Consider the following 13,996-nt stretch of genomic DNA (forward strand, 5'->3'; position numbering starts at 1 on the left):
AATTGACATATTGTAGGCTTATCTCAGCTTAGATTGGATGGTCAGCTGATGCGATGAGGCCTCGCTTGTTACACCATTTGAGCATTTGATTCCCCAGAGAAGATAGAACGAATTTCAGCAAAAGAGAAACGGCTCCGTGGGTGAGAATCTGTGGATCAAAATTGTAGCTAGCTTGACATACCAATTGATTATGGTGGCTGGTTTCAGTCTGGAACTGCATTTGGGTGGGGCTGTGACTTAGAAGCCATGACAAGTGTATGTTCCCAATAGGAGGGAGAAGTTGGAAGGCACATATGTTGATCATGTAACCAAGATGATATCCTACTATTATTCTCATGAATTTGTTCCCAAGAATGTTGCTGTTTTCCGGTTAAATCTTCCAGGATCTAGTCATCAAGTAATTCTTGCTGATGTTGATTTAGTGTAATATGCTGCCCAAGGGTGTCTTCTTTTTCTTTTCTTTTTTTTTTTCTCCCAATAAGTAAACCAAAGGGTGTCGGCAGTTCACTAAATTCCTTTCTTTGGAAAGGTGGGGAAAGTAGTATTTGTACTTACCTTGTCTTTGCCTTGCAAATAATGAATTTCCGGTCCCATGAGAGAAAATTTACCATTGCAACAAGATGTTTGTTGTCCTATAAGAGAAATTTTACCGTTGCAACAGGATGGTCCTAACTTAGTTATAAATTGTGGATGTTTTTACCCGCAAAAAAAGGAGGGGAGGGGCAGGGGGGTTTGGAACTATTAAATACATAATTCAATCCCTTAAAGGCCTGCGATTAGTACAATTACCTTCTTATCCAAAACCAAGCCCTTGATGGGAAGACCAAAAGGCACATTGCAAAGTGTTCCAGCGGGGTTAGAAATAACGGCGATGACATAAAAGTAATGTCAAAAGGGGAGGGGAGTGCCATTTTAGTCTCCAAATTCAAATTTTCAAACTCATCATTGGACTTGAATATTCATTAAGAGGGAACATCAGCTGTAATTTAGTCGTAATGCGGGTTAGGATGGATAAGGATATTTGCTTGTGATGATGATTGAAGACTCAAAGAAGATGTGCAGTTGAATGCCTAAAGAGATTTGAAATACTGGACAACAAAAGCCGTTAACATTTTAGTGAAACAAAATCAGAAGGCTTGGCTATTGATCTGTTCAAGAAGCATCTTGACACACTTGGGGTTCTTCTGGCCTTCAACAGAGAGAAGGCACAGCGGACTAAATGAACTCTGATTGGGGAGATTGGTCTTCAATGGTTATGTAAGCTTTGTAGGAGACCAAGTGACCAACAATTTGAGCACCCCAGAATGGATACAACACACGAATATGTATTCTTGGATAGGTAGCCACAGAGCTAAATCATGGGTGTCTACTTATGCTACATCATGAAGACCACAAATTGTTTGAAGATTACTCACCAAAATATGATAATTATTTCAAATTTTGACAGGTAGGTTGCTGACCGCACTTAGTAGAAGTAAAGCTTGTGATTGTCGTTGTTGCAGCTAAGTCGAGACTCCGGATTCATACTCGTTTGTTTTGAAAGATTCCCCCTGACTTAGCTGTTGGTTCTGCACAGGGAAGAGGAAAGCTAACTTCGACTTTTTTACAGGGGGGAAGCTGCAGTACAGCATTAGAGAAAGTCCACAGGAATTACCTGCAACCGACTACAGATCTCAAGGATTTCAGCAAGAGGTGCCCAGTCTCCGAAGTTCCTCTCTATAAATTGGTAAGCAATTCCACTCCTTCCTTTGCCAACTACGAACAGTCCACCTTTTATTTCACCTTCTCCTCTGAAGTTACTCTCCAATCCTATTGCTTTTGCACGTTTGTAATTTGAAATAGCTCGAGGGTTCAACAAAAATCCTGATATGAATTTATCCTTGAGCAGCTTCCCGCCACCGAGGGCTTTAAAAAAATCCATGCCTTTGTCGAATAGTATGACTCCTCCCCAGTAGCGAGGCCAGAAGTCATTCACCTACAGGCGTCAAGTCCAAAAGTCTCTGTTTTTGCTTGTTCTCCATAAACAATAAGGAATTGATTGAAAAGTAAGGTACCTCGCCCTCTATTTCTTCATGAAGAATTGCAAATAAACGAACTCCAAGCGCGTCAAATATGGGTTTTTTGGCATAGAGCTTGTGGGCCTCAGCTCTGCACATGATGCACCTGTTTCCCGTGTATAATACGCATAAAGAACACCAGTAAATTAGTGTTGATCCACATTTCTTGCAATGAATATAAGAAAAAAGTGGGGGAAAGAAAACTCATATGATATCATTTATCTTTTCCAAATTGTTTTCCCTAATGTTTCTTCGTGGTTATGACATTTAGTTTTACTTGGTTAGAAGTACAAAACTGGAAGACCGAAAGCATCCCATTTGATTCTTCAATTGCCAGATGTTAAAAATATTGCTGTGGTGATTTTTGTATCTGCAAGAGACCTATTGTTGATTTCTAAGATTGAAGTCTACCAAGTGTATGCACTAGCATTTGCAAATGGAACACCGTCCTGAACCAGGTTTTCTTGGAGCATGAAATGCAGGGATTTTAGTGTGTCTAAGAGGATAATTCTATGCCAAGATGCCCAACATATACAGAATTTACCCTGGCCGCCTGATACAAAGGATTAGAGCTGGTTTATCAAGCCATAGTTCAGAAGCCTTAAATGGTGGCGTCCTTGTTTTCACCAAGCGCTCCTTCCCAATCTTATATTCTGGAGTTAGTTTCTGAATTGAGATGTTTTCAATTGCAGAGTACGGAGCAACATCATCAACTATTGGAGGAGGCTGTACACAGCCACATGCCCTGGGCTCTGCAGGACAGGCAGCCACAATCCCCTTAAAGATATGTCCTTCTTTGATCTTCAAATCAGCCACTGATCGCTCGAGTGACATATCATAGTTGGTACTACTTCTTCCTGGGGATTTCAGTATACTCTGCATCTTTCTGGAGTCGAAAGAACCAATCTCACTTGTGTAAATGCTATTATTTCTAGAAGGTGTGGCCAGTTTTCTCCTTGAAGGGGCAACGTATGAAGCAGGCAGAGGATCTACTGCATACGGGCTGGTTCTGTCCAAGAAACGGGCAACGTGCCCTCTCTTCATTCCAATTTGTGCAGATAGATCTGCTGTGCTTAAGCGAAGAATCTCAGGAAGACATTTCCCAGTGGTCTCCATCTTGTCTGCATATTGCATCAGAGCACGATCATGCAGGTATGATCTGATTTCCAGTGCATCCTAGATTAAACCATTAAGAACTTTCAGAGGTCAAAGATTAATTAGATACTCTGATGAATCAATTTCAAGAATCAATATGCAATTCTACTCATGAATCAAATTTCTCGAAAATAGAAGAGACCAATACGTAATTCTACTCCATAAATCTAGAGGGACATGAAACAGGTAGGAATCAAATGTGAAAATATATGACTGGCAGTCTGGCATAAGCTTATAATCAGGAATCCTGCATGCAGCTTGCAACAAACATGAATTATGACTAATCATTCTTCCAAATCTCCTTTTTTGGGGAGATTTTCATGTGAGAGTATTGTTGAGGATGTATCTTCAAAGACATGATCATCTAAAACGTCAAGCGACTGACTGTATGGATCGATCAGGAAAAAATAAGACAGTTTGGAGGTCAAGAACCTTTTGTTGCTGAGTCATGTTTATTGCACCCATATCCTCTGAACTCATAATCTTCAAAGTTGGTACATCATCCCAACCTTCTTCTAAGAGCGTTGGCATAAGCTGCTTCAGAGTTCCATTTCCAACAAAATCCTCCATTGAAAAGGAAGACATCCTGTTGCAAACTGGAGTCGTTCACCTGAGTGAGACCTTCTTTGTTGAAATGCGTTGTGGATATGGAACCAACTTAGTGAAATGAGCCCAAGTAACCCTGATATATGTTAGAGATTAAAATATTGAAGGTCATATCTAACTTTGACAGTGTCAATGGCGTAAAAGATTTGGTTCACTCCTTTCATTAAATTTAATTTGAGTAGGTTTCTTGAAGTTATCGTAATAAATTATTATTCCACTGCATTGTTGGAAGGATGCGACCTGAACAAATTAAAATGCCTCACTGTTCTATATGATAGAAGGGATCTTCTAAAAATGTCTCTTGTAGATAGGGGACAGAGGCGGCCGCCTAAAGCCCCCAATTTAGGAAGGATAAAAAATTTATAATTTATATATTTTTTATTTTTTAATAATAAATATTTTATTAAAAAATTAAATCTAAAATAAAATTTAATTTTTTGTCTTCCTCATTTCTCTTCCCAATTTTTATCATTGTCTCTCTTCATTATTTTTAGAATTAAGAGTGTTAAAAAAAGAAATTTTTCAAGAAAAAAAAAATAATCCAATGAAAAATCTTCACTACATTAAAAAGTCAATTATTTTTCGAATGTATATATTGTTTATAGAATATTATTTACAGTTTCATTTTGAGTGATTTTGTAGAATTTTTCAAAATTAAAGTTGATAGAGTCATATTTGAAGTCAATTATATTGTCAGAAAGATTGAATGGATTAGCTATATTATCCATTAATCGTGCTTTATTAGATAAACTTGATTATAGAGATTTAATCAACAATTTTACATCTCAAAAGATAAGAAAAATTAATTTTACATAAAACTAAACATAGTTCAACATATATTTGTGAAATGAAAATTTGCTCATTATTTGTGAATTTTATCTTTTTAATGTTTTATTCTATTTCCTTTTATAGGAGAATCAGGAATAAATAACTTTTTACTCGATTTGCACTGATTTTTTTAGAGTTTCAAGAAAAAATTAGTTTTATTTTTTCTTTGTTTATTATAGTAGGTTGTTTCGACTTTTTTTGATCTCTCAGATATTATATTTTAGTTAAAATTTACTATCGTTAAGAAATTATAATATTTTGTAATTAATTGAACTTTAATTTTTTTTTCATTTTTAATTTAAGGAAATGATAGAATTTTTTCATAAAAATACATATTATTAAATTTTTTAAAAAAATTAATACTATTGAAAATGCATCAACAAACCTTCTCGTCTAAGGCTGAAATTGTTTGAGTGGCTGTAGGGGACAGGTTAGATTTCAATTGAGAAGCTAGCCAATTAGGGGCGGATGCATGCGTGAAGCCCCTTCAGCCCAGGACAACTCACAATTAAAAATATTTTTTTAATATTAAAATTATTTATTAATATTAAAATTAATTTTTTAATATAAAAATAATAAATTTTACTAATAATTCAATAAAAAAAATTCCAACCCATCCCAAAATTTATGATGTGTAATTTTATATCTAAAAAAAAATTTTAGGCTCTCCCTACATAAATTTCTGAATCCGTCCTGTTGCCAATAATCAAAAGAGGATTAATGAATCGTTGAACATGGAGATCCGAGCACCGGCTGAATAGTTGGAGTAACTTTGGTATACAAGTTAGTTTTGATGTCATTGAAAAGATTAATGCTAAATAAAAAAGTAAGAGGTTTGGAGTGTAAATAGTCTGTGTCTTTGTGATTTAGGTGATTGACTGTCAACACTTAGTTGGGCATAAGGACAAAAGGGTTGACAATGCTGCCATTAATGGTCCATCATGGTTTGGACGACTTTTGTGTTCTAACATGAGCAACGCACTGTCAAGCAAACTAGCTCCATAAAGCCGAATTAGCCTCACGTGAGGGACAGGGATTGGTGAGACTCCTTCTATACATAAGGGTCTTTTGACATTGGTTTAATTCTATCTTATACATGCATTCAAACATACATAAAATTTAATCTGCGTTATTTTAAACTAAACAAGATTAGAATTCATCTGTTAATATTTAAGCAAACCTAAGATGGAAGCATCCCTTTCCTATCATATGTGATTAATAAATCAAACCAAACTAGAGCAATTGGAAAAAAAAAAAAAAAAGGAATTACTGGAGCTGCAAACAACAGTACCTGAATAAAAGACAGACGTTCGGAAGACGGCAAGAATAAAACTTAAAAGATATTAGTTTTGGTGACAGGAATGGCGAATGTTGGAGACTTAATTATTTATTATGGTTGGAGAGAGCAGATATCTTATTGTTTGTTGTCACAGTTGCCGGCTGCTCTGAGCGTTATTGGTACCCTTCTTTGCTTCTTTTGGGCGGCATATATATTAGTATTATAACGGGATCATTTCAATATTATAATTTGTTGTTGTTTTCACTGCATCCATATATGCATCTAACCATTACCAAGTCTTGCAAGTTGCAATTTAGACAAGAAGAAAAGAAAATCATGAAAGGGAAATTAGTGTTTCTCTTGGATTCACAAGCCGGCAGCTAATTTCATTTTCATAAACAGGAAAAGGATTCCAATATAAATCAAATGATTTTTCTCCTTTTGAGATGGAAGACTTGAACCCGCATTTCTATAATCCATTCATTGCGCAGAAAGGGCAGGCTTCAAAAATTGAGATGAATCCAAATATGGTTACTTTGGTAAAGAGGCAAGTCAATTATTATGTAAAAATGTCGGTAGAAAGACCAATTTTATACGTTGACATAAATTTAAAAACTGTTGGAAACTGAGCTAAAATCCACATATATGGATTAGAAAAGCAAAAGTCAACGTGGGGTCTCTCTTCTTGCTGCTTCTGTAATTGAAAGTTGAAACTGTTTTAAAAACTCTGGGCGTCCAGTTATCAACAACAGTACATTCAACAAAACAGTACTTTCCATAAGTCTCTTCACTGCCTAAAATAAAACATTTCCACCTCTCTGTTGCCTGCTGCTGCTATATTTCGATTTCCCTTTAATCTTGCTTGTAAAACAATCCCCAAAAATGGGGCCAAAAAGGAAAAGTCCTCCTAACAGCCTAATCAATCCTGCCAAGGATCACTCTCTGCTCGCACTTCTGACGGCTCAACGACTTCTGCCTCAGACTCTTCAGAGCTGTCAGGTATCGGCGCCTCAGCCACCTCCTCATCGTCATCCTTCTCTGATCTTCCCCACCTTCCTCCGAGGGCCATTGCCATCATCTCATATATCTTGCTACCCAGTTCAGCTGGACTATCAGGCTGCAATAGCAATAGCAAAAGCAAATGGACAAGTAACATAACGTAAGCCACTGCTGAGTGCTGACCCAGGAATGGAAGATAAATCCGTCATTTTTCATCAGGGTTTTGGCCTAAACTACTTCCAAACAAAAATATGCATTCCAATATTCTAAACTTGTCCTTACCGAGAATCCACTTGAGATCAATGCTGTGTCGTATAAGAGGTCTACGGCTCTTTTAGCATCACTACTGTCTGGTGCATTTTTGCATGCAGCCTACAATAGAGCACAAATTCAGACCGATTAGTACGGGGTAAGATGTAGGAAAATCAAAATTTATGCGTTAGAAATGTTATGGAAATGAAATTAGTTTTAACTTGGATACATAGGACAATGCAAATATTTTGTGATATGTGCGGTGTAATTGTCCACTGAGCTGTGAGCTCAGCATTCCATCTAACCATTTCAGGTAATGACATTCCAATTAGAGTCAAACACAGTACAGGAGAATTGGCAGAGATTGCCTTAATAGGGTCACAGGTTTTAAAATCTTTATGATTATTCTGCAATAATTGACTTGTAAATAGTGAGGTTATTGCCACATTTTACATTATGATTTTATTATAATGGAATATTTGGAATGGATCCAGCTTCTTGTTTGCTAATTCCAGGGTTGGAGTTCGGGGCCATAGAACATGGTACGTTCCAATTTGTGGTATGTATTTGGGTACAAGATATGCTACTTAGCTAGGTACGCATTCGTGGGGGATAGGATTAGTTGGTATGCCAGTTTGGTTCAGTGGTTTGCTTTGAATAACATATTGGTACGCCTATTAAAATTCAAAGGAAAAATTTTGTTATATTCATAAGATATTGCAATGAAAATAAAGTTCAACTTAACAAAAAGCAAATCTGCAATAACATAAAACCATAACAGTAGGTCCAAAATCAGGAAAGAAAGAAAAAACTGAATGCTAACATAACAAATTAAAGCTAACAGTCATCTCAAAAGCTTAATGATAAGGTGAACTTCTTTCATCTCCCCAAAATTTATGAGTTTAGACCTTTGAATTTGGGCTATCAAGTCACTTTAAAGTTTTATATTTGGGATCACCATTTTTGGCGATCCAAGTCATGTCCTTCCCTGTTCCAAATACGCAGCTATATCCTGATCAGATACTTGCAATCAGAAACAAAGTTCCCCCTGCGCCTGGGGGGTGGGGGGTTGCTGCTCAATTAGTAGCAAAAGACAGAAGAGTTGGTGGGAAACCTTTAGACATAACATGGGATGTAATGGCAGTATAGAAAAAACAGTCTTGGATAAAAATGATTGGAGAAGTCATGTACCCAACTCCACTTAATGGGATTCAGGTTTGTGATTGTTGTTATATCTCATTCGTGCTTCCTGGCCTACATAATTCCAATCCCTCCTCAACCAAGTAACTATAGTATTAACTTACTAATAACATCTAACACTAAGACATCATTAATGATTACCCAGCTTCAACAGCAATCAACTTGTTTTAATTGAGAAAACTTACATTCAAGTCTTTAATGATGGGATGATCAGGATTAATCTCTAAAATTCTCCTCCCTCTCATAAACTCCAAACTTGAAGTGTCTCCTAAGGTCTGTGCTTTCATTAACCTGCCAAAAAAGGAAAATTATTTCAACCTTCAAATGGATGATAGATTTCAATCAGACAGCATAAATTCTGGAGAATTAAAGACCATATTTAACCTTTCCATATTAGCAGACCATCCAAACTTGCCAGAAACAAGTACACAGGGGGATGAGCTAAGGCGCTTTGAGACTTGGACCTTTGCCACCTTATCACCTAGCTGCTGCTTTATCCAATCACAAAGAACATTGTACTCTTGTTTAGTCTCCCTTTCTTTAACTTCATCCTCATCACCTGTAAAATATATTATGCCAGGAAAAATTATGCATCCAGGTGGACAATAAAAGAGAAGATACACAGAGGAACACATTCACATGACTAGAACCAACAGCCACTCAGGAAAAGAAGTATTGAAAATTACTAACCAAGTTCCAAGTCTTCCTTGCTAATATCAACAAATTTCTTTTCTTTATAGGTTTGCAGATTCTGGATGGAAACTTCATCAATTGGCTCAACAAGATACAAAACCTATCAAGAAACGAAATATAAGCAATACAGGAAAAAAAACCAGGACTGTAGGAAATGGAAAACCAAAAAAGTCAAGATATATTTTATGTAAGATGAAAAGATGATGGCCAACAGAACAATTTCCAAAATAACACTAGGAAGTTCCAGAGCTAAGTGGAGAAATAGACAATCGTATTGCAATCCACTTCTCCTTCACAAGGTACTTTTTCCATATTGTTAAACGCAAGTAGATAAATTGGGAATTTGCGTTCGGACAGACCCCATCCCACTTAATTTTACTGAAGAGAAATGAGTGGTGAACATTTTTGTGAATATAAATTTTTTTTCTTTTTTTTTTTTTTTTTGGGGGGGGGGGGGGGGGTTGTTTCTTGGTGAATTGCTTACCTCAATATCCTTCTGGACCAGCTTCTCCAAGAAAGGAGCAGTCTTGGCACTTTTCAAGCTGTCTGTTGCCAAATAGTAGATAGCTTTTTGGTTTTCACCCATATTTTCAACATAATCATCCAGGCTGATTAATTCCTCCTCGCTTTTGGATGAAAAGAATCTTAGCAGTGGTGTTATGCGTTTGTGGTTCCCAGTATCTTCAATGCATCCCAACTTTAGAAACCTGCCAAAGTTCTCCCAGAATTTTTTGTAATCCTGTAATAAGTTATATTATTTCCAGGTTATGAAGCAATTAAAGTGGAGAGAAAGAAAATGTGGTTTATGCAGTGCAGACCTCTTTACTTTCACTTTCAGATATCTCTTGAATCATGTCAAATGTTTTCCTGACGAGCCTCTTTCTCATTATTCTTACCTGCAATAAGGAAGAATTTTAATTAGAGACAAATGGAAATTTGCTATAAATGCTAATAACAAATCAGATATGAACACTATTCATACTATTCGGCTTTCTTGAAGGATTTCACGAGACACATTAAGAGGAAGGTCATCTGAATCCACCACACCCTTCACAAAGCTCAAGTACCGTGGAAACTGCAAATAAGATAACATATAACTCATGGGAACATGTAAATAGATGTAAGTTCACATACAATAAATGAGACCCAAATAAGATATACCCAAATATGACATAAAACTTAATGCCATTTAGTTTAGGTCCATTATAATACCTTCATCAGCTTACTGGCAACAGAGAAGAATACAAGGAAATGTTACCAAACATATATGCTGATGCACAGCAAAGATGAAACAGTTTCCCCAACAAAGGAAGTATATACAAGCTAAGGAGCCACCATCAAGGCCAAAATTGGAATAAGTCATAAAGGCATAATGCTTTGGTCATGGACATAACAAAGGGCATGACTTGTAGATAGAGCTGAGTTGCTGGTAATTCTTTGTGATGTCAAGCCTGAGGCTATATGACAAAACTAATGTTTAATTGGAAAAGTAACTCAAATGTTGATGAAATTAGTGTGCTAAACTTACCAGTTCACCATCGAAGTCATCTGAAATAAATACACGTTTCACATATAAACGTATGTTCTTTGTCTTAGGATTTACAATGTCTTCATTGTTAAGAGGTGCCATGCCAGGAACATAGAGAACACTTCTAAACTCCACCTCGCCCTACAAATAAAATTAAGGTATACGTGAATACCAGGCCTGATATATTACCTAGCATTTCATCTAATAAAATATTTAAGCACCTCTGTGGTGAAATGAGTGCATGCAAGTGGATCCAAAAATTCATTAAATGTCTTCTTGTAAAATTCATGGTACTCATCCTTCTGGACTTCCTTTGAATTCCGCATCTGGATTCATAGATAAAAAACAAAACAAGTAAATATATAGAACTTTGTCCTAGTAAATTCTTCAGGTCAACACGTGGAAACAATTAAATGGTTGGAGTTCAACTAATCTCACCCATATAGGTTTAGTTTCATTAGCCAACTCCCAGTCCCAGTATTTCTCAGTTTTAGTTGTCTTTTTCTTTTTCTTCTCATCCTGTAAAAAAGTGTAGACCAACCATCTTATACCATCCAAACAGAAAAGAGAAAATAGCACATTCACTGCTTCAAATTTTTAAGCCATTACCTCTGGTTTGGCCTCCTCTCCCTCTTTTGGTTCTTCCTCCTCTTCCACCTGCAAAAAGTTACACAACTTTTAGGTTAAGAGTTAATGATAGTGCTTTGACTTTTTTCGAAAACCTGTGCATAAATAGTACGTCTAGAGAATAGGATGAAAAGCCCTTGAGCAGAATAAATCTGATTAAGATATAACACAAGCAACCATTCCCTGGGTAAGCATCGGCTCTTGATCAATCCAATGTATCTACTTCCTCCAGACAGATCAATTGAATTTCTTTAAGAAAAAATATGGTATGCTCACCTCAACAGTGCGAGACTTCTCTTGCCATGTGTAAATAGGGAATGAAACAAACTGTGAGTAATTCTTCACCAAACTCTGAATCTTTGTTGGCTCTGCGAATTCATATTTATCATCAGGCTGCAAGGAAAAGCTTGGGTCTTAGGTTGGACTATATACTTGAATAAAACACACAGACATGATTATAGACAACCCGACTGCATTTTTTCAAATAAGTAACCAATTTTTTTTCCTTCTGTTCAGTGCACTTTTTACTTTCAGTATAAATAAGTATAAATCTCTAGCAATGCAGCTACAGGTAAAAGTTTAAATTAAATTGTTCTAGATCCATTCTCACGCCATAGCATTTAAAGCACATCAAGAATATGGAGTAGATCATTGCTATAATTTGCTCCCATAAGTGTATGCTTAAATATAACACCCCTGACAAGAGATACAAGAGAAACAAAGGGGAACTGAAATACCCTTAGATAAAGTGTAATTTGGGTTCCACGAGGAAGGAGCTTTTCAGGATCAGTTTCTTCCCTAATCACATATGAGCTACTATCAGCTACCGCCTCCCAGACATACTGCTTATCTGACCTCGGACTCTTTGTAGACACTACCACCTGATCACAGAAAACATGTCAACCAGACAATTAAATATCAGACAAGAAACTGAACTCCCATATCAAAACCTGAATCAGAAAAATACTGAAGAAAATATGTACGCAAAGACAGCACCTTTTCAGCAACCAAAAAAGCTGAATAGAATCCAACGCCAAATTGACCAATTAAACCATTGTCAGCTCCAAGGTCATTATTTTCCTACAGAAATATTTCACAATCAACATCAACAAATTTATTTGCATTCAATCAGGATCTGATAATTGAAAGCGGGCAGAATAATGAAGAAACAAGTACCTTAATAGCCTTCAAGAATTTCGAGGTACCACTCTGAGCAATAGTTCCAAGACAGTCTATGAGCTCCTCCTTTGTCATCCCAATACCAGTATCCCTGCATTACCAGGAAAATAAGTTTGAGAGAGCTGTCTCATTGCCCAATAAGTTACAAAATGGAATATTCAATGACCATACGTTATAGTGATGGTCCCATTATCTGGGTCAGGCTTAATGCGAATCTCCAGCTCCCCGGCATCACCAAGTAAGGAAGGCTCAGTCACACTCAAGAACCTCAACTTATCAAGGGCATCGCTTGCATTACTGGCAGAGAAGAACAGTATCAAGTCAACAGATATATGTGCTAAGATATCTTATTTTGCCATGAAACTTTTTACATGAAGATGCAAACCACATAAAATTGTACGCAAAAAATGGATCATGCATTTGCCAATCATTATAAACGCCCAGAAATGGAACACAACCAAAATGCATAGCCCAAACCCACAAAATTTCAAACCCTTACAACTTATTATTTAAGGGGAGTCGTAAACGTGGAAACTAACTGCGTTTTGTCAACATTAAATTGAGGAAGATAATAATCATGGAAGCATCCTCACCTCACAAGCTCCCTAAGAAACACTTCCTTATGGCTGTATAGACTATGAACTATTAAATCCAATAGGCGGCTAACCTGCAATTAATCCAAATTGATAAGTTATAATAATGAATTTAACAAGTTACAAGGAAAACTACATCTCCATGACCTGAATCATGACAACATTATAATCCACTTCCAATTCAACAAGTCATCGACTCCACTTGCTACTTGGTTTTCGAATCAAAATGAGAAGGAAAAGACAAAGAATACTTTAGTTAAGCAAAACAATAACAGTATGTCAATTCAACATAAATTTCCAAATCCGGACTGAAGAAATGAAAAGCCTAACATTCGATTCCCAAATTTTTCATCTCCCCATATTTTTTTTCTCGGCAACCAAACATCGGAAAACAAGAAATCGAGGCAAATCCACCTCGGCTTGGTATTCGTGCCGCTCGCCGGACGTCTCGGGCGCTTCTTTCTCGGCAACGGTGGCGGCATCGCACCGTACAACCAATCCCCTCCCTCTCCTTTCGAGTTTCCACTTCAGACCAGACCCAGAAGAAAACCCTTGCCTAAGACCATTTTGTGGCACGAAAGCACTCCTCTTGAGGCTGTAGACTTTACTGCTGTTCCTGCACGAAAACGAGGACGGATAGGAAGGAAGCGATGCCACGGAAGCAGAGGCCAAGCTTCTGCTTAGGACAGGCGCCATTGAAGGAAGGGTTGGAGAAACAAACAGAGGAAAATTACAGTATTGGTGAGATGGGCTTGTTGGACTGGGGAGTGATGAAGAAGAAGATAAGAGGGGTGAGACGGGAAAAGAAAAGGCTTTGTTGTGGGAAAATAAAAACCCTGATTGAAAGACGAGGGTTTAAGGGGGGGAGAGAATGGAGGAGGGTTCTAGAAAGCGGCGAGAGAGTGGGACAGGTTTTGTTTGGAAGATTGTGGATCGAATGTGAGGTGGAGATGCTTCCATTTCGGCATCCACAATATCCTGGTTTTTGGGGATTTTGAAT

At 37.1% G+C, this 13,996-nt stretch overlaps 2 protein-coding genes across 3 annotated transcripts; both read right to left on the reverse strand.

Moving 5' to 3' along the window:
* Positions 1-4: 4 nt before the first annotated feature.
* On the reverse strand, positions 5-3,797 carry LOC127797300 (uncharacterized). Of its 2 annotated transcripts, XR_008022179.1 has the most exons (6): positions 3,645-3,797; positions 2,602-3,233; positions 2,055-2,163; positions 1,655-1,975; positions 1,416-1,568; positions 5-148 (listed from the first exon to the last, which is right to left on the reverse strand). XR_008022179.1 is itself a non-coding variant. In XM_052330091.1 (5 exons), exons 1-5 carry the CDS (start codon positions 3,795-3,797, stop codon positions 1,503-1,505), a joined length of 1,281 nt encoding a protein of 426 aa, XP_052186051.1. In that variant the 3' UTR covers positions 1,272-1,502. The 2 variants fall into 2 exon arrangements, 1 of the variants encoding a protein (XP_052186051.1); XM_052330091.1 differs by lacking the exon at positions 5-148 and having other exon boundaries at positions 1,272-1,568.
* Positions 3,798-6,575: 2,778 nt separating this feature from the next.
* On the reverse strand, positions 6,576-13,863 carry LOC127797588 (heat shock protein 90-5, chloroplastic). Its single transcript, XM_052330621.1, has 19 exons — positions 13,411-13,863; positions 12,997-13,070; positions 12,575-12,700; positions 12,401-12,494; positions 12,221-12,304; positions 11,962-12,105; positions 11,501-11,617; positions 11,207-11,254; positions 11,036-11,116; positions 10,819-10,923; positions 10,598-10,738; positions 10,052-10,144; positions 9,888-9,965; positions 9,554-9,808; positions 9,067-9,169; positions 8,761-8,935; positions 8,562-8,667; positions 7,207-7,296; positions 6,576-7,042 (listed from the first exon to the last, which is right to left on the reverse strand). The coding sequence occupies exons 1-19, from the start codon at positions 13,690-13,692 to the stop codon at positions 6,845-6,847; spliced, it is 2,394 nt and encodes a 797-aa protein (XP_052186581.1). The 5' UTR covers positions 13,693-13,863; the 3' UTR covers positions 6,576-6,844.
* Positions 13,864-13,996: the final 133 nt, after the last annotated feature.

Source organism: Diospyros lotus, chromosome 3, assembly GCF_014633365.1.
Source record: "Diospyros lotus cultivar Yz01 chromosome 3, ASM1463336v1, whole genome shotgun sequence".
NCBI lineage: Eukaryota > Viridiplantae > Streptophyta > Magnoliopsida > Ericales > Ebenaceae > Diospyros > Diospyros lotus.

What these genes read in the sequence shown, in the direction of transcription:
- LOC127797300 (XM_052330091.1), bottom strand. Translation starts at nt 3,797, where the DNA reads ATGTCTTCCTTTTCAATGGAGGATTTTGTTGGAAATGGAACTCTGAAG. An exon ending in ATGAAGAAATAGAGGGCGAG is followed by an intron (nt 1,976 to 2,054) that starts GTACCTTACTTT and finishes TGACGCCTGTAG; the next exon opens with GTGAATGACTTCTGGCCTCG. An exon ending in AGATCTGTAGTCGGTTGCAG is followed by an intron (nt 1,569 to 1,654) that starts GTAATTCCTGTG and finishes TTCCCTGTGCAG; the next exon opens with AACCAACAGCTAAGTCAGGG.
- LOC127797588 (XM_052330621.1), bottom strand. Translation starts at nt 13,692, where the DNA reads ATGGCGCCTGTCCTAAGCAGAAGCTTGGCCTCTGCTTCCGTGGCATCG. An exon ending in GAGAGGAGGCCAAACCAGAG is followed by an intron (nt 11,117 to 11,206) that starts GTAATGGCTTAA and finishes ACTTTTTTACAG; the next exon opens with GATGAGAAGAAAAAGAAAAA. An exon ending in TGGTCTGCTAATATGGAAAG is followed by an intron (nt 8,668 to 8,760) that starts GTTAAATATGGT and finishes CTTTTTTGGCAG; the next exon opens with GTTAATGAAAGCACAGACCT.